Raw genomic sequence first — 20,959 nt, 5'->3', positions numbered from 1 at the left:
AGGTGTTCCCCAGGGAAGCGTCCTGGGACCTCTGCTGTCCCCGATCTATATAAATGACGTGGGTGACAATCTGAGCAGTTCTCTCAGGTTGTTCGCAGATGATGCTGTAATTTACCGTCTAGTAAGGTCATCCGAAGACCAGTATCAGTTGCAAAGCGATTTAGAAAAGATTGCTGTATGGTGTGGCAGGTGGCAGTTGACGCTAAATAATGAAAAGTGTGAGGTGATCCACATGAGTTCCAAAAGAAATCCGTTGGAATTCGATTACTCGATAAATAGTACAATTCTCAATGCTGTCAATTTAACTAAGTACCTGGGTGTTAAAATTGCGAACAACTTCAGTTGGAAAGACCACATAGATATATTGTGGGGAAGGCAAGCCAAAGGTTGCGTTTCATTGGCAGGACGCTTAGAAGATGCAACAAGTCCACTAAAGAGATAGCTTACACTACACTCGTTCATCCTCTGTTAGAATATTGCTGCGCGGTGTGGGATCCTTACCAGGTGCGATTGACGGAGGAAATCGAAAGGGTGCAAAGAAGGGCAGCTCGTTTTGTATTACCACGTAATAGGGGAGAGAGTGTGGCAGATATGATACGCGAGTTGGGATGGAAGTCATTAAAGCAAAGACGTTTTTCGTTGCGGCGAGATCTATTTACGAAATTTCAGTCACCAACTTTCTCTTCCGAATGCGAAAATATTTTGTTGAGCCCAACTTACATAGGTAGGAATGATCGTCAAAATAAAATAAGAGAAATCAGAGCTCGAACAGAAAAGTTTAGGTGTTCGTTTTTCCCGCGCGCTGTTCGGGAGTGGAATGGTAGAGAGATAGTATGATTGTAGTTCGATAAACCCTCTGCCAAGCACTTAAATGCGAATTGTATAATAGTCATGTAGATGTAGATGTAGATGAATTGCCAGAATATCACATGTTTATACAAAAGTACCGTGGGCAACAGATTCCTAGTGAATCAACATTACGGAAAACGATTTTGATTTTTGTTACCTGGAGGCCCTCAAAACTTTGTGATAAGTAATTGCCACACATGAAGTAGTGGGAACTGCAGGCTGGAATATCAACAGTAATGAAAAAGATTGATTGATACTGTAAAGATTGCATTTTAAGTTGCAGACTGGCACAACGTTGCAAAAGAAAGGAGAAACACACACACACACGCACACACACACACACACACACACACACACACACACACACACACACACTGAAAATAATTTCCTATACCGAGCACCAAGTGTTTTGCAAAGCCCCACATTGTATGCCACTCTGTAGAGAACTCCCGCTGAACCTAGCATTGCCACCTGAGCCCGACTGCCATTAGAGGTGATACTGGATAGTGGGTAGTGAATAAGGTTGATGACACAATTTTGGCAAAAATCTGTGCTACTTGACTTTTGCTACTATCTTCAGTATCTTTAGTGGGCAAGGAGATGTTGCTCCAACTGACATCTCCAGTAATATTTCATGTCCTAAATTTTTACACTATGAATGTTTTGTGATGTGGAGACATCATTTACCTCCTGCAAAAATGTTCTTTCTGGTTACTGACATTCTGTGTCTGCAGAAAATTTTGATAAATACCTGACTATTCGTTGTGTATCAAAATGAATGGAAAGTTTTGAGACCGTAGCGATTTAAGTGAAGACGTACATTTTGGTTAGCTGATGTGACTGAAAACAGTTTTCTTGTAGTAGTGCTATATAGACTTTCAAAATAAAAAAAATAAGTATATATACACTAAGATGGTATCCGTTCTTTCGGACATGTCCGAAAGAACAGATACCATCGGTGACCATGCAGCTCGTTAGAATGATATTACAATGAAGCGAACACCCTTAGCTGCTTACAGCCGTTGACATACGTCAGCGGGGACAGATGAAAATGTGTGCGCCAACCGGGACTCGAACCCGGGATCTCCTGCTTACATGGCTGACGCTCTATCCATCTGAGCCACCGAGGACACAGAGGATAGTGCGACTGCAGGGATTTATCTCTGGCACGCCTCCCACGAAACCCACATTCTCAACGTGCTGTCCCGCACTACATTCGTAGTGCCCCCACCCATTATACTCATTACTCGCGGCGCGTTGCCGATTCCCATAAAGAGTTCGAGCATTGTCTGTGCATTTGCACAGAAGAAGAAGAAGGTGGTCTAGTGGCTGGTGAGCCTTTTACTATATATATATATCTAAGATGGTATCTGTTCTTTCGGACATGTCTGAAAGAACAGATACTATCTTAGTATATATATAGTTAAGGACATGTCCGAAAGAACAGATGCCATCTTAGTATATATATAGTTAAGGCTCGCCGGCCACTTGACCATCTTCTTCTTCTGTGCGAATGCACAAACAATCCCAAAACTGTTTATGGGAATCGGCAACGCGCCGCGAGTAATGAGTATAACGGGCGGGGGCACTACGAATGTAGTGCAGGACAATACGTTGAGAATGTGGGTTTCGTGGGAGGCGTGCCAGAGATAAATCCGTGCAGTCACGCTATCCTCTGTGCCCTCGGTGGCTCAGATGGATAGAGCGTCAGCCATGTAAGCAGGAGATCCCGGGTTCGAGTCCCGGTCGGGGCACACATTTTCATCTGTCCCCGTTGACGTATGTCAATGCCTGTAAGCAGCTAAGGGTGTTCATTTCATTGTAATTTCATTCTAACAAGCTGCATAGTCACCGATGGTATCTGTTCTTTTGGACATGTCCGAAAGAACAGATACCACCTTAGTATATATATTGTTAAGGCTCACCGGCCACTTGACCATCTTATTCTTCTGTGCGATTGCACAAACAATGCCCGAACTCTTTACGCGAATTGCCAACGTGCTTCGAGTAATGAATATAATGGATGGGGGCACTACCAATGTAGTGCGGGACAATACATTGAGAATGTGGGTGTCGCAGGAGGCGTGCCAGAGATAAATCTGTGCAGTTGCACTATCCTCTTTGTCCTCGGTGACTCAGATGGATAGAGCGTCTGCCATGTAAGCAGAAGATCCCGGGTTCAAGTCCTGGTCGGTGCACACATTTTCAGCTGTCTCCGTTGACGTATGTCAACGCCTGTAAGCGGCTAAGGGTGTTCATTTGAATGTAAAAAAAAAAAAAAAAGTAATGTAAAGCATACCTCATTTTTATACTTTTCGAGTTTCTTTTACATTTAAGTGCATGTTAAGATAACACGAGGCTTGTCTTAAAAGTATCCAACCTTTGACCAGAAAAAATATTTCGAATACCTGATGGGGTTGGGACCCTAATCCCCTTCAAAGTAGTCCCCTTGTGCTTGCACACACTTAGCCCATTGATCCTTCAACTGCCGGAAACACTTCTGGAAGTATTCCTTTGGAATGGTGTTCAGCTCTGTCGTTGTGTTCCACATTATCTCTTCCTCTTTTCTACTCTCAAAACGGGATCCTTTCAGTGGCGTCTTCAAGTTTGGAAACAATCAGAAGTTGCAAGGAGCCATGTCTGGAGAATAGGGAGGTTGGCGAATGGCTGTAATTCCATGTTTGGCCAAGAAATTTTGGATCAAGTGGCTTGAAAGTGCAGGGGCGTTGTCATGATACAGTTGCCAGTTTTTCGCCATCCACATATCTGGTCTTTTGCACCGAACTGCATCACAGAGTTGCCGGAGAACATCTTGATAGTACACGTTTGCCACTGTTTGTGCTTCTGGTGCATATTCATGATGCACAATTCCACGGACATCAAAGAAGACGGTCAGCATCACCTTGATTTTTCTTTGCACATGCCGCACTTTCTTCGGCCTTGGAGACTCGGTATGCTTCCATTGTGACTACTGTCTTTTTGTTTCTGGTTCATACCCATTCACCTATGACACATCTCCATTTATCAGAGTGTTCAGAAACCCAGGGTCAACGTTGGTGGTGTGCAGAAGGTCCTGTGCAACGTCAAAATGGTCATTTTGTTCTGGCGACAACAACCTGGGCACAAATTTCGCAGCCACTTGGTGCATGTTCAAATCATCACACAAATTTGCATGTGCAGAATCTTACTCACTCCAACCTCGTTGGCAATCTCCTGCACGGTCAAGCAACGATCTGCCATCACCAAATTTTGCATCCTCTCAACAACAGCTGCACTCCGAGTAGTTTGGGGCCTGTCAGAACGCTGGCCACTCTCCACTGATGTGCAGCCATTTTTGAATCGGTTGAACCACTCCTTAATTTGTGTTACACCCATTGCATCTTCTCCAAACAACTGCTGAATCTTACGAATTGTTTAGCTTTGAGAATCACGAAGCTTTTGACAAAATTTGATGCAGTATCTTTGCTCAACACGTTCAGCCATCTTGAGAGAATCGGTAATCCAACAAACACGTTGTGTAGCATCTCAAGCAGCGACCGGCAGGCTGCAAATAACATGCTTTAAGGTGGAGTCAGAATTCACGCATGCACATAAAGGTCTCTTCCTTTACTGTGTACAGTGTCACCGAGCTGTCGTCTCTATTTTGCGCGGGAAAATCAAAGGTCAGATACTTTTTAGACAGACCTCGTATAGTAGGTGATGGTGTGATTCAGATGTTGTTTTATGTTAAATAAAGTATTTTGTAAAGTTTCAAAGTATTTTGTGTTTTACACATTTTAATTACTACAAATTTTGTGTGTTGGTATTACATTAAAATTCATAATCTGTAAATAAGTTTTCCACCAATCTCGAATGATGTGCTGTTGGGTTGTTTCTGTTTTTATTGACATCATTTAGTATTTATCCATATTTAGAGAGAACTGCCATTCTGTACAGCAAGTGGAAATGTGGCCTTAAGTTATTTTGCATTTCCTTATAATCATCCAGTGGCAGTAGTTTGTGTACACAACAACGTTCACAGGCATCCCTATGTGCTTGATTGATTATGTAACTGACAACATTAGTGGTTGTACGACACTTCCTTGAGGCGCACATGATGTCACTTTGTTTCTGTCCGACTTAACATCCTGGCTTTTATTATTCAAAAATTCTTCAGGGCAGTCACATATTTGTGAAAATACTCCATGTGATCATATCTTGGTTGCCGGTCAGCAACAGGTCACATTGTTGAACAACGTTCAGAAATGTTAGGTGATGACTCAGCTTTGTTTACCATTTGCAAAGTATCATCTGTGAAAAAAGCAAACTGTGTTTCACATAAATAATGTATTTCTGAACTTCTGATCCTTTGAGAGAAGCTGTAGCGTATAATGTAGAATGCTGTAACAGATGCTCGCTAGGGATTTTGGTCTATAATTCTGTCCACGAATTCTTATATCTGTTTTATACCCAGGTCTGACCTGCACTAATTTCCATTTAGACTGTGCTACAAACAAAGTGATATATTGATAGATCAGATCTTAGGAAGTAGCTTGTTCCATTATTTGTTTTTATGTGTATCAGCTTTGCTGTAATATCTCCTCTTTTAACAAATGTTTATGTAAGCACTCCCCTTTTGTACCAAGTATCATATTAGAATTGAAATTGTTGATAAAATGGTATATAAATGCTTACCAAGCTTTGAATTATATTTGTAGGATGATGATTTAACTGTTTTTATTAATTTCAAAATTTTGTGTGTTTTGAAATACTGCATCATCCTAGCTCTATGTTTAAGTGGTGGTGTTTATTTCAGATCTTAACTGATGTGCAGTTTCTGTGATTAATATTAATCAGACTGTGGATCACATTAGTTAAAAATGCCGTCCTTGTACAATCTGTATTTTCTCATATAAATATTGTATCTTTTCTGTTGTCATACTTTAGTGTATCACTATTATTCGTGTTTTGTAGATTACATTACACCCTTTCTGGACAAGCTTTCGACAGTTGCTAACTTTTCTCTGCGGTCGCAGTGGATTTACTTAACTCCTCTGGAGATAAGACCACGCCGTGCTCCTGAAGGTGGATTTGTGTTGGACGCAGAGTCCTTACCTCAGCTCATCACACCACTGGAAAAGAAATTAGGTATTTATTGCTTCATGAAGGATTAGTCGCACATTCCTAATGTTTTCTAGCTGCAGTCACAGTAGAGCTTAAATTGCTGAAACTGCTCTGAGGCAGCAGGAGGGGTAAGTACACAATCACTAGATATGTTCCAGTTTTGTGGTAGTCTTGTATACATTCACATTGACCAACTGTGTAATTCACATATTGCAACTTCCCAGAGCTCTGCCAGTTGGTATGATCAGTTGTGTCTTTTAGTATTTTCTTGGAAAACAAGAACCAACTTTGAGGTATGATGATTGTGTATGAGAAACAGCAGATGCACAGTTGTATCTTTTCTGTTGTCATACTTTAGTGTATCACTATTATTTGTGTTTTGTAGATTACATTACACCCTTTCTGGACAAGCTTTCTACAGTAAATTTAAGGTACAATCCCTCCAGTTCTTTTCATTGACTAGTAACAGATAACATTAGTTTTGAGCCAGAGTAACCAAAGTTAAGGTGAGCATCTGCATATAAGAATACCTCTGAACCTACAATATATGCAACACAATTAATGAAGCCAAATGGCTTTGAAAGCATGGCTCAGTTGTATGTTACAGGTCACATTATGAAGGTGTTATTAATCATATGAGTAAATTATTGAAAATAGATGGTGTTTTGTAAATTGCCTACCCTCTTTCCTATAATTTCTGTCAGTATTTTAAGATTGCTGATGCAGAGAAAGATGAAGAAAGAACATTCTAGCAGGTCACATGGATTTTAATGCATCTTATATTGTGCTGGCCTTCGGTTCATTGTAATGAAGCTTTGGGTAACTTAATGGAGAGGCATAGTAATATCACAACAGCCTCTGTTCATTTGCAAAACATTTTAGCACAGTCCATCCATCACATCTCAGATGTTAATGTTATTGAATAGGCGTACTTTACCTTCTTGTTCCAACTCCAAGTGTAATTATGCCATGCTGACAGATAATTATCCTCCCAACCTTGTACAAAAACAAATTCCCATGCGTTATCTTTCCAGTCTCCCATCACCTCCCAAAGTCCCACCGTCCAGCCACAGAGGAGCATTCCCCTTGTAACTCAGTACCACCTAGGACTGGAGCAACTGAATTACATTCTCCGCCAGGGTTTTGATTACCTCTTGTCATGCCCTGAAATGAAAAATGTCCTGCCCACTATTCTTCCCATTCCTCTCACAGTGGTATCAGTGGTACTCCACTGCCCACCGCATCTACTCAATATACGCGCTCATCCTTACACAACCCCTGCTCCCAATCCCTTACCTCATGACTCATACCCCTGTAATAGACCTGGAGGCAAGACCTGTGCCATATATCCTCCCATCACCACCTACTCGAGTCCGGTCACTAACATCACCTATCCCATCAAAGGCAGGGCTACCTGTGAAACTAGCCATGTGATCTACAAGCTAAGCAGCAACCACTGTGCTGCATTCTATGTAGGCATGACAACCAATAAGCTGTGTCCGCATGAATGGCCACCGACAAATTGTGGCCAAGAAACAAGTGGACCACTCTGTTGCTGAGAATGCTGCCAAACATGATATCCTTCTATAATTGCGTAGGCTTCCGCGGCCAGAGTCAGTCGACATAAAAATTTTCTGAGTTTGATACTGCCTCATACCCAGAAGAAGGCCGCTGCAATCGTGGCCGAAACATTGGCTTTTCTATAGCAGCAGTAGTTTTTACATTATGACGCGGTTCCAAGCCCAGAGAACTTTTATGTAGATGATATCCTTCATTTCAATGACTGCTTCACAGCCTGTGCCATGTGGATCCTTCCCACCAACACCAGCTTTTCTGAATTGCGCAAGTGGGAACTTTCCCTGCAATACATCCTATGTTCCGTAACCCTCCAGGCCTCAACCTTCATTAGTCACTGTTCCTCACCCATCCAACCCCTTCCCTGTTCCAATTCCAGCACTACACAGCCGTCATTCCACCATCACACGCTGTATTTTTATTTCTCTCCTTTTCCATTACTCCCCCTCCCCACACCTCCCCTGCCCTCTGTCTAACCTGCAGCACTTCACTGTCCGCTACCCCCCCCCCCCCCCAATACTATCCCACCCCTTCCTTGCCCCCACCCTCCTCCTTACCCCCTCCCAGTCGCCACTCCCATCATGCACACTAGTGCTGTTGCTCGCAGTGTGGTTTCAGTTGCCTGCCTGAGACTACAGTTGTGTGTGTGTGTGTGTGTGTGTGTGTGTGTGTGTGTGTGTGTATTGTTGATGAAAGCCTTAATGGCGAAAAGCTCCAAAAGCTTTAATTGTGAGAGTCTTTTTGTTGTGCCTATCAGCAACTCCGCATGTCCACCATATGGTGAGTAGCAAGTTTCCTTTTCTTAATATTGAAGCTAACAGATACGATAGGTGCATGCCAATTGTAGGATGCAGTATGCCAAAGTAGGAACTGCCAAGAGATTCTGTGCCTCACCCTGCAGCAGAAAAAAATGTTGTGTTGATTAATCCATCTTGTTTATTATTTTCGTGGTAACGATTGTGTGAATGCCGAATGTTATTTTGGGCTCTAGGCACTTATGTTATTCATGGTGTCTTGCTACAAATTTTCTTGACTACCTTAAATGGCTAGTTTCACAGGTAGCCCTGCCTTTGAGGGGGTAGGTGATGTTAGTGACCGGACTCAAGTAGGTGGTGATGGGAGGATACATGGCACAGGTCTTGCATCCGTGTAAGTAAATGTAGGACATGTTCTGAGGCATCAAGGGATCACCAATTTAGTATTGGAGGGCAGCGTGGAGGGTAAAAATCGTAGAGGGAGACCGAGAGATGAATACACTAAACAGATTCAGAAGGATGTAGGTTGCAGTAGGTACTGGGAGATGAAGAAGCTTGCACAGGATAGAGTAGCATGGAGAGCTGCATCAAACCAGTCTCAGGACTGAAGACCACAACAACAACAACCTTAAATATAGATTTTGTGGACATAATGTGACATGCACTTTGTGTACTCTTGTCTCTGTGTTTTCAGGATGTACCAAAAAGTGGTTTGAGACCGTGCCCAAATGCAAACCACCACAAAAGTAAGACAAAAGAATGAATAGCTTAAAAAGAGTTAAAAGTTAGTAATAGTGTGAGGTTATAAGCATTTGTTTTAATCAGTGTTATAGATATGAGTGGTGTCTGTTCTGTCAGAGATGTCTGACAGAAGACGCGAATCATATGGGCACAACATCTTTCTGATGATAAAAAGTTTCAGTGTGGATGCACAACTAACATTTGAACTTTTACGGGAATCAGAAATCTGTGAATAGGGGGTTAATGGGTAGGGGTTGTTGCAGTGCAACTAGTGGGAAGTTGGGAATTTGGGTCTGACGGAAAGTTTGTCCAGAGGGCTGTGGCTGTTAAGGCAACCATTCTAGAGAACCAGAGAATCTGGGTTCAAGTCCTAGTCTGGCAAGCAGTTTCAACTCTCACAATTGCATTGCCCAGTGCTCTGTGTGGCTATGAGTCATTGTTTCCTTCCTACCTCTTTCACATCCTGTTTCCTTTCCTTTCACTCAAATTATTCATATTAATCAGTATTGTCCAGCAGCTGGTATGATAATTTCAATGACATCTTTGTTTGAAGCAATGCTGAATATTTGTTTTTTAGCCATTTCTGTTTTGAGATGGGGGCATTTAGTATTACTTGTTTGGAAGTTGATTTTAATCATGCATAATGGTTTTTATCAGCAGTGTTTTGGAAATGATATTGATTTGGAATTTATGTTGCAGCATCTCATGTATCAAATAATCCGTGCATACAACTACTTGTATACGTACCACTGTGCAGCGAGTCCCCCCTTCGCTTGCTGGCAAGTGATCAGTCAGTTTCCAAATACTCTGGCTTGCCTGGATACACAATGGGATTCCATTCACCTCGCTGGGGTGGTCTTGTTCTACAGAATCCTACTGCAGATGCATGTACGGGCCCACAACCAGTACTTGTAAATCCTGATTGGCCTAGTCTGGCTGCGATTTGGTTGCAGCAATTGCGAAGTCTTATTGGCATTCCTGAACACGTAAGTACTGCAATTTTAGGCAGAGTTAAGATGGCCGCATGATTTTCTCTCTCTCTCCCTCCCCCCCTCTATCCCCCCTCTCCCCACCTCTCCCTCCCCCCTTTCCTCCCCCACACCTCATGGTCATGCTACTGTAGTAAAAATCTATAACTGTCACTTCTTAACATAATGCTTATTGTATTTGCCTTATACCACGCACAATGAACACTGTAGTAGCTAAGTACCTTCACCATACTCAAACTAACGTGAAATGTTTTATGTGCACCCCAAAGTGTGTGTTACAGGCAGCTGTGGTGGAATGATGCAATTGGTTGGAATATCACGTGGTACACAGCTCATCCCCCACCACATCCCTTTTTACGTGTGCACTATTACAGCAACTGACAGTGGTAGTGTCCCCCTGAAAGTATTAATATATCACTATTGTACCATGCTAGTACTACTTTGGGATACTGTTATAGTAGAAACATAATTGCTTGAATATATTCATTTATTAATTTTCAAGCTGTGGTATTTATATATCATTTGCTGAAAAATATTTGGCAAAATATGAGGGCCAAGCAAAGGAAAACTGAACTGCAGAACAGTGGGACCATGGAATGGTTCCATTAAAAAATAATTACCACACTTGTTAAGGCATTTATCCCACTGGGAGATGAGATGAACAGTTCCTGTTTCGTAGAATATGATTGCCTGCTGACAGATCCACAACTGCACCCACTCTTGCACTTCTTCATCCAGCTAAAACTGACTTCCACGCGTGTTTTTATTCAGGTTACCAAAGATCTGAAAAATCAAACTGTGAAAGATCTGGACTGTATGGAGGATGTTGCAGTTTTCCAACCAAATTACTGGAGCATAGCATTTGTCCTATTGGCAGGTGGGGCGGGTGTTATCGTGCAACAGAATGATTTTGGCAGACAGCATTGTGACAGCCCAATGGCAAACAACAGAGCCAACAGCGGAGGAAATGTCCCACATTTCCCCCTCCAGAGAAATCCAAAACTGTCCACACAAGTTCTGTTAAGATCATGACAACCTTCTTCTTCAACTGCAGGGCCCCTCTGCTCGTAGAGTTTCTTGAATGTGGAAACACAATCAATGCACAGCACCTTGAAGACACTTTGCAGAAACTGGGAGTGCACCATAAAGTCAAAACACCCCAGAATTCTGTCAGTTGGATTCATCCTGTTTGATGATAATGGCCGTCCCCTCACTACCAATTGGACAAAGACTACACTTCAGTGATTTGGTTGGGAAAGACTGGAGCATCCTCCATACAGCCCGGATCTTTTACTATGTGATTTTTCACATATCTGGTGATCTGAAGAAAGACCATGTGGACAGCAGTTTCAGTTGGATGAGTATGTGCAAGAGTGGGTGCAGTTGTGGATCCGTCAGTGGCCAACCACATTCTACAAAACAGCAGTTGTTTTGTCTCCCAGTGGGATAAATTCCTTAATGCGTGTGGTGATAACTTTTCAGTGGAGCCATTGCATGGTCCCATTGTGGCAGGTACTCGGTTTTCATTTGGCTGCCTGTTATGCTTAGGAAACTAAATGCTAATACGGTCCTATGCTGTCTTATTTGCAACAAATCTTTCAATGTGCAAAGAATATTCATAACAGTGGAAAGGCTAATCAAAATTATCTATGATGAACATGATGGAGACTGTTCAGTTCTAACTTTGCCATTCCTGCATGTATATGTAGATATTCTGTTTTTATCCCCCATATAAGAGGTGCCCTCCTCCTCCTCCTCCTCCCCCTCCCCCTCCTTCTTAATTCTCCTTCCGCCTGCACCCCCTTTTTTTTATAAAAGAAAAGATGGGCACTCCTTGAGAAAATTTTATTTTGAACATACTCTGACTAATCAAAATTTCAAACAGTTCTATTGATAGGAAGTTAACATTAAACTTATTCTAAACTTGTACCATTGATTGTCTGTGTTTCAGTAATGCAAGGAGAAATAAAATAAACAAAAAGAAATTGTTTAGGTAAATTTTAATCTTCACTTCATTTTTTGCTTTATATTTAAGTCAATCATCTGTGATATCGCCATTTTTATTTTTCATCATCAGTGATATCATTATCTTCATTTGTAAGCCTACTGGCATTTCTTCCTTCTTAACATACTCCCAATGGTTTTTGTAAATGTATTGCTAGTTCTGCAATGGCAAAGAGTGGGAATTACTAGCATAGTGAATGAAATGAGTAGCAATGAAATGTGCAATCTTTACTGTCACAAATATGTGACTGTTTCTTCCAAATATGGTCAGTTTCCAAGGTTGTGGTTACTGTGGGACCTGAGAAAAAAACTGTTTTCAAATACATAGCGGTTTCTACATCTATACTGATGTGAGAATGTGACAATATTCCCTCATCTCTTGTTTCCAAATGTGTCATCTGCCTGATCTCTCTTAATCGTTAGTGTAGAACCAGCAGCTGACGCACTCTTCATTTCCATTATGCTACACTTAACACACAAATATGCCACTGGGTCCTCTCTAGACTTTTACATTTTCCTGCAGAAATGTGTACTGTTGTTGAGTATTTGTCCAATTTTAAAATTGACTCAATCTTGACAACAAATGGAGTCAGGAAAACTGCAGCTTAAACGTGGTAGATGTTCATAAAAAGCCAAGGTATATGGTGTACAGCCCCGTTAAAAAATCAGTTCAATCTCGACCACAAATAGGTTCAGGAAAACTGCAGCTTAAATGTGGTAGATGTTCATAAAAAGCCAAGTTGTCTCTCCCTCTCCAAAATAAATCTGCACAACATTAATCGCCAAAGCTTCATATGTACATGTAAGAACCTCTACACAACACAAAAAATTGACTTCAGAGCAATAGTTTAGTCTGGGAATGTAAGGTGCCCCTGTATTTTTCAAATGACAAATTTGGGGAAAAAAACACATCTTATAATGCTGTAAATATAGTGTTTTGGTTAATAATGTGAATACATTAAAATGGAACTGAGGCTTTCGGTTGGTGTACACTAGACAAAAACCATTGTATGGGTAAGGTGCAACATTCTGTAGATTCTATTTTCAGTATGTTTCCTGCAAAACAAAAAACAGAACAAAAAACAAAATGAAATAGTTCCATTATTGCTCTTAAAACCTTTCTCATGTGGCACAACTACTGCTTTCAGTCTGCTTTCCATTCCAGACATTAAATGGGTGATAATAGTGGTGCTAACTGACTAAGATGAGCCACATATTATCTTAAATTTATGTTATTATTTTAGCCTTGTATGAGCTTTGTTGCACAACATCACATTATGTGCTTATTCTCATTCCAGTATACATGTCATATTGCTGTAACTTGGGAATAACTAACAAATTACTGTTACCTCTTTTCTGACCTTCAGATACAGTAATTATAAACTTAAGACTATTGTCCAGATTTATTTATTCAGTGCATTAAAGATTTTGTGAATAGATTTGTTAAAGCTTATAGTGCTTTGCACTATGACTATAAACATCCCCACACTTTTCTCACTTTTAAGTTGAAGTAAAATCCTACAGGAATTTTGTACCAGAAGTCTGCAATGAAGGCTTTAAGAATAAATTGATTAGAAGAGAAATTCAACATATGTTGTCATTATCAGTTTTCCCAGTTCCCTAAACCCTTTCTTTCAATTCTCAGTTTCCACATAAGGGATCCTGACCTGGAAACATTTTCCACATTGCTTTCAGATTAGCAATGAAATAATTGTGTGGCAGTTTTGGCCAGGAGGTCTGGGGTTGTTTGTTCACTTAGTACAAGTATTTCTATTTGGCACCACTTCGGTGACTTGTGCTTTACTGATTAGATGTAATGGTTAGAAAAACGGAGACCTAGGTCCGAATGAAGAACATATTCGACCCGGTAATGAGGACATTATATTGAAAGGCACCGACATTTCTTTTGCCTTTAACATACTCTTAAGATGTTCTTTTTGACTGTGAATGTCTGATTTTACCATTAAATTTGGATGGAAAGTACTTACATGTGCTACATGGTTGCAGCCACATTCATAATAAATAAAAATCTGCAAGTACTGTTTTTCAAAACAGAAGTTTATTCATATGGTGAAAGAGAGAGAAGGATTCAAGGGAAAGAAGACCAAGACTAATCAAGGGTGAAGAACCATTGGTTAAGAAAAACGTGACAAGACAAGAAGGAATATTGTAATAAATGTAAGGACAGAGAATATTTGAAAATGGGAATATCATGCTGATAGCAGATATTTATTGAGTCTTGTGTGATGTGAAATATGTCTGAGAAAATAAATCATTAATGGAGCTTGAGTAAGGCATATGGGACAAGTTGTTAGTGGTGGCTATGAAGAGGGTATTAACCAATAAACTTATGGACATGAATTTGAGGAGAGACATGTGGTCTGACTGCAATGTTGCAGAGGTTAGAAGGACAGTGGGAAAGATTCTGTGTGTAGTGTGATGAGAAGGTGAATAAAGTGTACCTTATTTCAAGGCACAATTTGAAAGGTACACTACTAGTTTCCGTGAATCTCATTATTGTTACAGTGTTATCTTATCATTCTCCTACTTTCTCATTTACATGAAAACTGTAATAGTAAATGCTGAATGCATGTATTATCACAGTGGAATGTTACTACAGAGCATAATATTTGTGTAATCTTTTGCAGGCTCCTATTGCACGTGCATCTATAATGCCGGAGCCACAAGCAGCAGTTCGATTATGGGAGGTTGATGCTTTGATGAGGATCCGTGCTCTTGAACAACTGCTGTCTGCTCGCCTTACGCTACAGTCGTTGTCAGCACTCTTGGAAGAAATCAGCAACATAGTGATTGGGAAGGATGTGGCTGAGGCTGTTGAAGCAGCTGTAGAGGGACTGCATACTAGTGTAGAACATCTTGCAAGAGGAAATCTTGCTCGTGGACTGTCTAGTGCAAGAAATGCCTTCCTCCAAGCAGAGGCTGCATTCACTGATCCTTCTCTGCTTTCTCTTCTGTATTTTCCTGATGATCAAAAGTGAGTAACATGGCCTTCGGCAGCTTCTTTAACATGTGGAAACATAATGTGCCTCAATCAAAGAAATAATACATATTGTTCCACACTAAATATACAATTATGGGTCAGTACTCTTCTTGACAGTAGTGAAATATGGTGACTAGATTAAGTTCAACTACCATAATGTATTTATACATAATATTTTGAGGGGGATATACCAAGTCCAGTGCTGTGAACTTCTAGCCAAGAGGAGCAGGACGTAGCTTCATTTCTGGCCTTATTTATTTTTTCCATTGATTTCGTAGATCACTTCAAGCAATTCTAGGATGGTTCTTCAGACTGCAGCAGTTTCTTCTCCCCTTCGCCTTACACATGAGCTAATGATTTCTGCATTTTAAGCAAGGGACGTTAATTCTGGCTGTAGGCAGGTGGAGTTGTGCACAGCACACAGTGACACGAAGGAGTGGATTGGGAGGCAAGATAGAACAGGAGACAGTCAGGAGAAGAGGGTGTGATTCCAAGATGAGTGAAATTTGGGTTGTGTGGGCAGAGTGGGCCCAAAGAGATTACAGGATAAAAAAATCCAGTATCTGTTCTTTTTAACTATCTTTTCAGTGGTTTCCTACCTTTCTTGCTACATAGGAATTTATACAAATTCCAAAAGTTTGTGACCCAGCCTCCACAGAGTTTATAATTTATGTACTATTGCCCTGGTCTCTACTTGTTACGCATCATCTGTTATTTGTTGCATTTCATTCTGTCTTTATGCTAACAGCAGCTAACATCAAATTCTGAAATTTTAAAAATGCCCTATTGATTATTTTGCAGGTATGCTGTGTACATTCCACTTTTCTTACCTGTGATGATTCCAGTTGTTATGTCACTGAGAAAGATGAAGACTTGGATTTCAGTCTTGCGGACCGAGAAACTGAAAGTGGAATAAAGACACTTTCAAACTTGTGGATGAACAAATAGGAAAAAATAATTTGAGAGCTAATGTGACATTAGCTCAACTTTTAATGCCAAAGAATCACAAGGGCAATTCTAATAAATGTTAATGCTTATATCTTATCTTCCAAGAATTGTGCTTTGAGATGTAATTCAAAAGTTGTTTGAAAAGAAAATTGTGAACAAAGTGAACAACAATACAAAGCTTAGTATGTAAACACAATGTGCATTTCTTCCCATGTTTTGTCTTTGACATCACAGTATGTGAATTTATTGAAAAGTCTTGGATTTAATACTTGAAATGGATTATGGTTCTACTGTACTGTACACTCAAACTTCCGCAGACAACATGAACATTGTGTATCATATGAAGCAGCCCGATTTCTGTTGCGCATCTCAGTAATTGTCATGAATGGAAAGATATGACAGCTATCCTGTTGATAAAATATTCTATCCTTAATAGTATACTACAACACAGTCAAAATACATTCAAGAAATGGTGTCAAAGCTTCATTTGTCTGCTGGGGGATCCAAATGTGACCAGGATATGGACTGATATAATCATTTAATTCAGATGGCAGCTTTGTATTAACTCTTTACCAGTAACACCTTTGTTGGTGGAACTGCCATTGTGGATGACACCCTCGTGAGACTTGGGCTGCAAATAAAAATTCTGGCAGATGACCGTACGCCAGTCGGGCACAACTGCTATTAGCATTGAATCAATCGTCCCTAGACGCACCAGGCTGAAGGTACCAGTTTGGCAAAACACTTTGTCCCACTGTGTGAATAATTTCGTAACTAGCTGCTACGTGTCCTCATCTAACTGGAATTGCTGACCCTTGAAACCTTTTTTTAAGGGACTCTAGGCATGATAATTGCTTGGGTAGAAATCTGGACTATAGGGTGGATGCTTGAATGTATCCCACTTGGGTCAGAGTAACTTGATGAGGCTGGCCTCCCTGATCGGTTGGCATTGTCGAATTGCAACTGGCTTGGAACTTGGTGCACCATTCCACAACAGTGGTTTTTGATAGATGTGCTGCCCCATACACATGCTTCTTTCTCCAGTGGATGTCTGCTGGTGTTTGTCCTTGGCCACTCAAGAAAAGATTAACGGCATATTGATCCAGTTTCGTAGCATTCGGTAATAACGTCATAATAGTGCACATTTCCACATTCACCACATGCATGTCAGAAAGACATGAATGCCACATTATACCCACAACTTTGCACTTGATGAATGAGTTTCAAGTTGACGGTGTAACAGGTTAACAAGTGAAGAATGAGAAGCACAAGGCACTAGGTGTTTTCAGTGACCCCTGGAAAGAAGAAAAGGCAGCCTCAGCCTGGCATCAACTTAGATTCTTTCAAGCTCAGGCACATTTATGCTTACTACAGGAGGAAAGATTATCTCAAGTCAGCAAAGTTACTACTGTCACTAAGAGAAAGTGAACTTTTCAGGGGTGGGAAAAGTCACTAAAAACTTTGCTGAAAAGTACGGATTTCCGTTACAAAGTGCTAGACGAATGCAAAATCCTGTTAGAAAAGGCTCACATAGTTATGGCCCAAAGCATAACTAAGACATTCTTTCGATTTGTGTTTGTGATGATGATCGTGAAGCCTGTATTCCGACTACAGTGTTGATGGGGAGATGCATGGAATTGTGCCATTGTCACCATAAAATGGTGAATGAAAAGCTATGAATATTGGTTATTTATTGCATCATTGTCAGTATAAAAGGTAGAGTGAGAAGTTACACCTCGGTTATTATTTACATTTTAAACTATGTATTGTACTGTTTTCAAGATATCAGTCATCATCCACAAAATTGTGGACAAAGACATTCTTTCGATTTGTGTTTGTGATGATGACCGTGAAGCCTGTATTCCGACTACAGTGTTGATGGGGAGATGCGTGGAATTGTGCCATTGTCACCATAAAATGGTGAATGAAAAGCTATGTATATTGGTTATTTATTGCATCATTGTCATTATAAAAGGTAGAGTGAGAAGTTACACCTCGGTTATTATTTACATTTTAAACTATGTATTGTACTGTTTTCAAGATATCAGTCATCATCAAATGCTTATTTTCTGTATTTCTTTGCTCTGTTATTGAAAGCATGTGCTTTGTTTAATTTTATCTACATTATTATGCAGTTGTTTATTTGCTGTTATTGTGGTAGCAAGTCAAAAATGAATTCTTATGCATACTCTGTTATTACTCGATAGTGTATATTTATGAGATGGAATGGAAAACAATATCATCTGCTGTGTGTATAGAGGCTGTTGTTGCAACATCGCTATTGCAATATAGCCAGCCTAACTTGATGTAATACGAACTGTCAAGTGCAATGTTTCGGCGTTACAGATATAGTCACTTGTCTACATATCGGTGCTTACATACCCACATAGGAGTCATGCTACATTGCATATACCCCGCAGCAATGTCCTCAAACATGCCTTATCCTGGGTGCCTGCAGAAATGTTTCCCAGATTAAAAAATAGCATACATACATTCTTTTTATATCATCAGTATAAATATACATGCTATGTTAACAATTTAACAATATGAAATTACATCCCCCATATGATTAAATCCAGTGCATCCAGCAAGATAGAAAGTAAAGCTAGAAATATTCAGAAAATATATTTTTGTCCATATACCAGCAATGTTTGACACTGAAAGTTAAAAATCTGAAGTAAGAAATGAGTCTGAAAACTTGAATATCCTGTTGGTTATTAACAAAGTCAACCAGCTGAAATGTCAGCGTCACGGTGTAATGGCTAGTGTTGCTGTCTTCAGATAGTGGGGTGTTGATTTCAATTACTGGCTGGCTCAGAGATCTACTTTGCAGAAATGTCAGTGATTTAGTACTCTTCAAAGTGGAAAAACAGGTTATAAACTATGAAAATGCTTACATATCTTTGATGCCATCTGTAACACTTTGTTTTCATACTGAACATCTTATTAAATTATGTTCATTTCGAAGCTGGTAATAGGCACTAGTATCCATGTACTGGCATGTAGGAATGGTCCCTTTCTGCAGCTTCATAAGAAAGCAGAAATGGTAGATATTATACTGGGCACTCTGCAGTTATAAATAAATTAGACTTTGGCTGGAAGGATAGTTTTTAATTTCTTAATGTGCCACTATGCTAGAAAGCTGAAGATGTCCTGGGGACTACTGTGGCAACATTCTGTAAATTTTCACATTTGCCATGACTGCAGGACTGCACAGAAAGCAACACTACCCAGAGGAAAAGGCATAATTCCCTTTGGCGTGAATAAATAATCAACCCAAGTTACATAGTCATTGCTAAAGCCACAAATTTTCCCATCATACTTGGCAATGCTTGATCTACATTCCAGTACAATCACAGACACTCATATCTAGAAATAATTAATGGTACACTAACAAGTGTTTTTAAACCATTTTCTTTTTTCACAAGGAATGTAAAAGCTCAGGAAAACAATAATTCCATAAATGGATGGGGCGTAGTCTTAAGTACGTTCATGTTGAGGCACTGGAAGTTAAGCAAGTGGCTCAGAATGTGCAGCTCTGATCATACGGCGCAGATCGTGCAGCTGTAGTTGTCTAAGCTGCATCAGCAGGAATACACTTCAAGCTTGTCAGAAATCTGTTCCTAATTTTAAATAGAGCCAGAGCTATGCTTTTTCTTGAAATTGGGAAGATTTTCGCTGATGGAAATATTTTCTGCTTACCGCTTAATATCTTGAAAACTGTTAAAACACAATAAAATACCATCACGAAGTCCGACACAAAATTAAATATATTTAAAATGCATTCCAGCTAAGGAAGTGATGTCAGCTGACATCAACTGTGTTCTTAGTCTCTCAGTGGGAAAGAGAAGTTGATAAACATGGGACACAATGGAGTTAAGACAATTTGATAAACATGGGATATAATGGAATTAAGAGGTTCAGTGAAGTAGATCATACACTGGTGTGACTGCTATGTTGTTCAGGGACACCGGCTACAACATACATGATGGCTGTAATGCACAAATTACGGAAAGCAATGCTCACACGATCCATATCAGTCACCTGGGATTTTCGGATATACTGCAAGGAGGCGCACCGAGAGCTAAGGGCCGCCAGGTACCTCACCATGCAACCCGAGAGGTCACTGTCTGCATCACAAGACCATGCCTACATTCAGCCATGAAGTAGTAGGGGGTAGCATGTCTCTTTGTGGAGAACCAGCTATTTAAGAAAACCCAGAGATCATTGCAGACAGTTCCTGTCAACGAGAGCTGGTCGATTCATGCGTCAACGACTTGCAGTCTCTGAATTAAGCTGCCATCGATGATGACAGCATAATGCTGAGAAGTATGATTCTCCATTGGAAAATAGCTCTCTTCGAGTGCTGGTCATTTCAGTGATTAGTTCCGGCTACAGGGAGTTAAGAGTGTAACATTTCTGGCTTTGCAGCCATCATATTCAGGTACAAGAAGTTCTTCTTGGAGCAGTTGAGAAGGCAGCAGTGGCAAGATGATGTAATGTGGTGTGTGGTACTGATGACAGATGGTTTGTTTGGTATGGGTACAGTGAGAAAGACTGCTGAAATCGTGGTCCTTCTCCACAATTGGCTGCTGCGTTTGGAAGTTGCCCACCAAAATAATAATTTTCTGTTATTAATATTAGACAAACTAAACAGCACACTTGCATTTCAATCTAAAGCATCTCTCAATAGCGTGCTATTCCATTATTTCACAAATATTAATAAATAGCACAATGATAAACAACTGCTAAACAAAAAGGCAGATGAAGCACTTCAGAGATCTTCAGATCACACCTAACTTAGATGGTGGGCGATGTGGTTTGGCTGTAAGATCAGAGCTGGTTCGGCAGCATCAGAGGACAGACATGTTGTCTGCCATGGCATCAGTTAAGACTTAATTTGCAATGTCTAGTTTGTAAATGTGAGAGGCAGTTGGACAGCTATGTTGTCTGTCACAGTCAGTGTCAAGACTTTATTAGCAATATATGGTTAT

General features: G+C 40.3%; 1 protein-coding gene and 1 non-coding gene across 2 annotated transcripts in view; both read left to right on the top strand.

Moving 5' to 3' along the window:
* LOC124544696 (GPI transamidase component PIG-S) overlaps positions 1–16,156 on the top strand; it is a 58,024-nt gene extending 41,868 nt beyond the window's left edge. Inside the window, exons 5-8 of the mRNA XM_047123335.1 lie at positions 5,803–5,976; positions 9,723–10,009; positions 14,665–15,011; positions 15,819–16,156. Coding sequence (XP_046979291.1) covers positions 5,803–5,976; positions 9,723–10,009; positions 14,665–15,011; positions 15,819–15,933 — 923 coding nt within the window. The 3' untranslated portion in view covers positions 15,934–16,156. The remainder of the gene's footprint in view (positions 1–5,802; positions 5,977–9,722; positions 10,010–14,664; positions 15,012–15,818) is intronic.
* Positions 2,529–2,603, top strand: Trnat-ugu. The gene has a single exon. It is a non-coding gene; the product is annotated as a tRNA-Thr (tRNA).
* Positions 16,157–20,959: the final 4,803 nt, after the last annotated feature.

This window comes from Schistocerca americana, chromosome 8 (assembly GCF_021461395.2).
Source record: "Schistocerca americana isolate TAMUIC-IGC-003095 chromosome 8, iqSchAmer2.1, whole genome shotgun sequence".
Classification (NCBI taxonomy): Eukaryota; Metazoa; Arthropoda; class Insecta; order Orthoptera; family Acrididae; genus Schistocerca; species Schistocerca americana.
This window is presented reverse-complemented; position numbering and strand designations above follow the sequence as displayed.